Source organism: Chanos chanos, chromosome 6, assembly GCF_902362185.1.
Source record: "Chanos chanos chromosome 6, fChaCha1.1, whole genome shotgun sequence".
NCBI lineage: Eukaryota > Metazoa > Chordata > Actinopteri > Gonorynchiformes > Chanidae > Chanos > Chanos chanos.
In genome coordinates this window covers 36,982,299-36,988,904 of record NC_044500.1, presented here as the reverse complement: position 1 = coordinate 36,988,904, position 6,606 = coordinate 36,982,299, and the positions used below count along the sequence as shown (strand labels likewise).

Here is a 6,606-nt window from a genome sequence, read left to right as displayed (position 1 = left end):
TTACGAGGCAGTGAGTGTGGAGTTCAGGACCATAGTGGTGCGCATTCTGTTCAGCTGGGCCAGGGTCAGCTTCTTATGTTGCGTCTGCTTGGTTGGCGCAAAGTCACATTTATCCTCCCACACGCCAGGAGGATCTATCTCCTCATCCAGGCTGTTTCTGTCCTGCCGACTATTGGGGCAGCTCTGGATCCTCTGCCTAACCGTCAGCGTGTCTGTTGCCTCTCTGCATAAAGTCTCTGAGTCCTGTGGATCTTGGACAGGATGTTCCTGCTCTACCGTCGATAAGAACTCTGCACTTTGTGAGGCACGTTTGGAGAGATGCGCTAAACTGCGGCTAACACCATGATGATTCCTGATGTCTTTGGAGTGCTGAGGGAACGTAAAACGCTGGAGGAGGTCGTCCTCGGAGCGTGACCTGAGTGCAAAATGTTGTACGTGATGTGGGCGTGGCTGGACGGGGGAGCGGCGGCGTAGCTTCAGCGAATGGCTGCCTGACGCGTTAGGGCTGTCCATGGGTTCGCCCGTCTTTCCCTGTACAAAAATCAAGCCCTCATCCAAGATGTCTGACTCATTCACGGTGACTTGGGAGCCATTCCAGGCCGTTGACTCCTCCTCTCCGTCCTCTTCATCTTCAAATGAATCTTCTTCTTCTCCTATGTCGGTATCCTCTTCCTCACTCTGCCCTGTTCCTGCTTTCAGCTCCAGCTCTGTGATCAGTGATTCAGGGGAGAGAGTGCCATAAGCACTGTCATTAGACAGAGATCGACTTTCAGGATCTGTCTCCATGGCAGTGAGATCACCCAGGCCCTCTAGGGCCCTCCTGTCTGTCATGGAGAGGGAATCTCGTGAGCTGGATGATTCAGAATGCACAGAGCTCCTCAAGGATCCCGAACATTCTGTCTCCAGGGGCGACGATGATGCGACATCAGTTGTATCGTCCATGGTGACCACTGACAGGGTCTCGGTCGAGCCGTCAGAATGGCTGAACGAGAGAGAACGGCTTTGTGAAAATGAATGATAAATGATTTGAATCTATCTGCTAGCATTTGGGTCAAATTTGAGGATCTTCCATTTCAATATGTTAAAATCTTGTCCAACAATGTAATGCGCAGAGTGTTAAAGAGAATGTAAATTTGGGATTAAAATGTGGCTGATGAATTGTACCTCTTGCCCAGTGAATCTTTGTGCAGCACAGAGGGGGAACTGGATGTGGACATGCTGCTCTCTGTCTCATCTCCCTCCTCCTCTGTCTCCTCTCTGTCCTCTCGGCTGGATTCTGAGCGAAGCCTTTGAACTTGATTCTGTATGAAACATGATGTAAGACATCAGATTTCACAATAAGTAAAACACTTCACAGAATACATCATTTTAATTAAATCTTAATATTGCAATTCTTATGAAATAAGACATATATATATATATATACACACACACACACACACACACACACACACACACACAAACATATATATATATATATATATATATATATATATATATATATATATATAATATATATTTTCCAAACACTAATCATCTGTATTTTATCCAGCTGTGCCTCATTGAGTCTTGTGTGTAACCAAGGTTAGATGAGGCTATGTGAGTTTCACATTCAGTATTACTACTGGCCAGAGTAAAGAATTTATAATACTCTGGTCTTAAATCAGTGTGTTGTTTATTTCTTATCATTATGGTTATGGCTTAGCTAGGACCAACTAACGCTTTTTACTTCACATCACAGCATAAACCTGTAAATTGTACCTGAGCATTGCAGATAGCCTCTACCCAGCTGCGGCCCTGAGTAGCGCTGTTGGCCTGGAAGCAGTAGGAGGCCACGGCGATGCGGAACTCATTGAGGTAGATGAGAAGAAAAGTTCCTGGGTCCTTCAGCTCCCTGCACACCACGTTATGGATGATGAGAGGCTGTCGGATCACTTTAACCCTCTCCACTCGCTTCACTGGCTTAGTGATCAGCAGTACATCAGTGAATAAGAAACAGTACACATCCATCTGATGAGAGAGGGAGAGAGAGATAGAGAGAGAGAGAGAGAGAGAGAGAGAGAGAGATGTTATATCTGACTTAGTTTTCAGACTATGTGGTTCAGTTCAAATTCCTTTAAGACCAGTAAGGCAAAACTGCTTGACACCAATTTACTTGATTCTAAAATCATCATTCATGGAAAGCAAATAAAAGTAATGAAACAAAAAGAGAATTCACTCACTCTGCTTTCCTTGCCCTCTTTCATGCGTAGTGACCCTTCCAGGTGTAGTTGTCGTATCTTTTCAGGTGAGGCGCCCATCACTGGGGCAGTCAGGTCAAACTGATTATACTCCCTGAGGATCTGAGGGAAAGAACAACATCATTATTGTTGGTTACATCATAGAGAAACATCCAGCTAAAAGCCTCCACTGGCCCTACTGAAGGAACCAAGAGAAATGAATATTTTCTTCACAGATGGAACCTCTGAATTAAGCAATACAAGTTAAAAGCTTGAAGAATTAAGCGATAGAGGAATTAAGCGATAGAAGAATTAAGCAATAGAAGATAGTGGCAACTAACTCTTGCAGTAGAGTTAAACAGGGAATAGAATAGAATTCACTGCTGGGTGTCAGCTTCATTCATTTACCTTCTCAGAGCCTACTCTGGAAAAGCCTCTGGTAAGACCTATTTTTAGCTCATGTTCTAGTAATTAACGTGTTGTATTCTCTTCAAGGTATTTGTCATACACCAGTTATGAGTCATAGTAAGTCTATTACACATTTCTTACAATCATTTCTTGATTAATGTCAAAAACAACAGTCAAGACAGGTAAGGTTTTTGATTGTCTCTCACCTTCTCCACCTCTTCACTGGCCCCCTCCACCGCTTCATAGGCTTCAATACGTGCAGCAACTGCGGCCAGTTTCTCTCTCTCCTCCTTCTGCTGCATCTGAGTGTCCACACTGTTTATGAAGCTCTCCACTTCAGCCACCTGTGAGGGAAATCAAACTCTCAGTCCTTTTTTTCTCAATCCCTTTCACTGTCTGTCTGTCTGTCTGTCTGTCTATCTGTCTCTCTCTCTCTCTCTCTATCATTCCCTCTCTCTTTATTTATTTCTATCTCACCATGCTGTTGAGGGCCTCCCGTGCTGGTTGGTCGTCTGTCTTTTTCAGGACACTTTTGAGCAGCAGTGGATACTTGGTGAGGCGGTGATGGGGCTTTACCAGCATGTCTGTCAGCTTGAGCCGGTTGCACTGCTTATGTCCCTCTGCCCACTGCAAGACAAAAGAGTGGAGACTATCAGACAAGCTTTGTACTGGTTAAAGCACGCACTAATACAGTGTTCAGAGTCTTATACTGAAGAACAGACTAATTGTAATAATGTTTATTGTGATTGGTCACTTACAGTCACATAGGTTCTGAAGAGCTCATTCTCTTTAAGCAAAGTGCGCATATACTCCATACAGGCCTCCTCCTCCATGTAGTAATGGATGTAGGGCTTGAACCTAAAACCAAACTACACACACAAACACACACACACAGGAGAGGTTTGGTTTTAGGTGAATTGTAGCTGTATCTGTATTCAAACTATGTCTCTACAAATGTACTTTCTTTAAATAGATACTGTTGATATTTCCACTTGCATTTCCACAATACATGGAAGAGGATGTGTTCCTGAGTACCTAGGGTATATTTACGTGTTTGCGGGTGCATGTGTGTGTGTTCACTCACATTGCTGAAACCCTGGTGTAGGTCCATGGGGTTGAGTAAGGCCTTGTTCTGCCTGGCTTTCTCCAATGTGGGCAGCATGACCTCAGACCAAAAGGAGGTGTGTAGCAGCACAATGTCCTGGATGTTACTGAACAAGCGTGATGACTCCACCTCACTCAACCACCCGCTATCCTGCAGGTTCAGCAGCCCACCAAGAAACAGCTACACAGAAGCAAAGTGTATGGTCAGCTTTGCTATGGCTATGTGCATAACTGTCAGACTTGGATCGCGGCATGTTTGGTGACCACATTGTGAATCAAAGACTTGCTCAGCATTCTCAACGGCATCAGAATTTGATGTTTGTGGGACAAGCGAAGATGAAACCACTTGGAACAAGTTTGATAACATTCCATATGTAAGTTGGCCCCCCTGAGGAGTGGACAGCATTACTGACTGGTCAGTTCTACACTGCACTGCTTGTGTAGTGTTATCAAATTCACGCCATCCAGAGTTTGTAGGGAAGATGTGTGCTTTATATGAATATTAAACCATGCATTGGGTCAGTATTGTCTAAAGGCTTGTGACAGTCTATGAGTTTGCAAGCGGAAAATTGATTTGAAGAAGATCTTTAGACAAAATGTTTTAATGTGAAGTCTGACCAAACAGTCATTACAGTACTGTAACAATAGTGGTCCTTACATCAGTTATGACATGTAGCTTCTTAATGTAGGCTGCCTCTGTCTGTAGCAGCTCCCATATCGCCTCCTGCTGGTGGCACTGACGTCGGGTCAACGTCTGTGAAAAGAAGAAACCAGAACCCAGAAAATTCATTACAAACTATGTATACTCACACAATCTGTATGTGAAATAATGCACAATGAGCATGACATGAAAACATAACACAGATCCAACCAGTCCAAACACATCACTTATCAGGTGATGAATCCATATATCACAAACTTCGCTCACATAATCAGTTTCGCTATAAACCACTCTAATTATTTTCGAGAACACTGGTAACCAAAGCAATAAACAACAAGGCGGAATTATTGTATCCACAAAAGATAAAAATGAAGAAGCAGTTTGTCATGCAACTTCAGTTTTGACTATGGTCATAAAATAGGGGACTGTTTTAGATTTATGGTCCATCATTACAGCATAATGATCAAGCATAAAAATTCCTCTCAGTGGAAGGAAGTCATCTTTTAAATCGGTAATCACATGAAGTGGCTCAATAAAAGACAAAAACTCTCTTCTTGTCTTGTTTCCATCTGAGCATGTTTAGTATTGGTATTAAAATAATATTTTTGTGTGTTCAGTAATCTGCATGTATGTGTGCATGTGTTTGCGTGAGTGTGTGTGTGTGTGTGTGTGTGTGTGTGTGTGTGTGTGTGTGTGTGTGTGTGTGTGTGTGTGTGTGTGTGGGTGTGTGGGTGTGGGTGTGGGTGTGTGGGTGTGTGTGTGTGTGTGTGTGTGTGTGTGAGTGTGTTTGTGTGTGTGTGTGTCTGTGAGAATATATGTGTACACGCGTACCACAGGGTTCTCCAGAAGCTCCTGCCAGCTCTCTTCCAGCTCCAGATTCGGCTCCTCTTCCCAGGAGTCTCTGTGAAAGGAGAGCTGTTGTGGTACTTTGGGTAATCCAAACAAGGTATAGGAGTGTAGTTTATTCTTCAGCTGCTCTACACGATCACATTCCTATAGAGAGAGTGAGAGAGAGAGAGAAGGAGAGAGTCTTTAGGTTACAGTTAGTTTAGAGTGCCACAGCATTAGTTTCAGCCCCTTGATGACAAGCTCTTCACCACTGTCCTCTCTCCTCCTGCTGTAACGAACACTGAGTTTAGTGAGCCAAATCTGATGGAAAGCAAGTTAAACACAGGTGACCATACTTAGAGAATATCTGGTCTGCGCTGAGTTTGTAGTCACAGGTTAGGATTCCAGATGTGTTTTTTTTATCATCAGATCCACTGTAAGAGAGAAACACAATCTGAAAAGAGGAGGAGACTTTGTTACCCTAAATGTCCATTTAATTCAGTTTAACTCAATATTCTCTGGACCTTGGATACCAGAATAAAGACTCTCAAACTGAGTAACTGAAAGGAATGGAATTACAGTTGTATGGACTGTCGAGATGGACACATAGAAGACCAAGCAGTTCACTAACAGCAGTATCTGTCAACTGGAAAACACTGACACCTTTCAATCATGAGTTTAATAGAGGGTTGTCTACACAAAGAAAAACAGCACAAAGGTCCAACTGTTTCTCCAACATAAATACAGAGTAATTCAGATGTAAGAAAATGACAGATAAAGCATCTCAGCTGTCAACAGTTTTAACAGTGAAAATTGGCCCATTTGAGGACCAGTGTGATAACTTGGTCAGATGAGGATAATGTGGTTGGAGATATTACAGCAGACATCCCCAGAGACCGATTTAGAGTAAACAGGCATCCAAAGTAGAGGTAGAATCTAAAATTTTAAGAGAGAGAAGAGACTTGCTAATGACATAACATACTTTTATGAAAGCAGTAACATAATTTTGTTTTGAGGATTATTATGTATTATTAATTATTTATGATTTTGCTAGTATGCTGATTGGCCATGTTTACAGTTTTTAACTGCTAATGTTCTTTGTCTTGTTCAGCTGGTAGAGATTGTAAGACAGAGAATAGTGACCATCCCCTCAGTCTCCCTTTCAGTCACAGGATCTTAATACGCAAGTTTTCCCCCCCAGACTCCAGTCACTAACTAAACCATGTACATAGAATGTTAGAGGATGAAATTGGGATTGCAATTACAATTGCCTTACTTCTTTGACAAATTGTATTTCATAAGTGTATTTTCAGCAAGTTTGCATTTACAAACTTGCAACAGTACTTTTTCATCTGTCACAAGTCAGAAAGACATAGGTCAAGTAGC

General features: G+C 42.6%; 1 protein-coding gene across 1 annotated transcript in view; it reads right to left on the bottom strand.

Moving 5' to 3' along the window:
* Nucleotides 1–6,606, bottom strand: part of plekhg5a (pleckstrin homology domain containing, family G (with RhoGef domain) member 5a) — a 32,565-nt gene continuing 25,959 nt past the window's right edge. The window contains exons 11-20 of the mRNA XM_030776356.1: nt 5,224–5,385; nt 4,390–4,485; nt 3,712–3,912; nt 3,386–3,496; nt 3,105–3,254; nt 2,834–2,971; nt 2,223–2,342; nt 1,762–2,010; nt 1,165–1,301; nt 1–1,000 (exon numbers count right to left, since the gene is read on the bottom strand). Of these exons, the coding sequence (XP_030632216.1) occupies nt 1–1,000; nt 1,165–1,301; nt 1,762–2,010; nt 2,223–2,342; nt 2,834–2,971; nt 3,105–3,254; nt 3,386–3,496; nt 3,712–3,912; nt 4,390–4,485; nt 5,224–5,385 (2,364 nt within the window). The remainder of the gene's footprint in view (nt 1,001–1,164; nt 1,302–1,761; nt 2,011–2,222; nt 2,343–2,833; nt 2,972–3,104; nt 3,255–3,385; nt 3,497–3,711; nt 3,913–4,389; nt 4,486–5,223; nt 5,386–6,606) is intronic.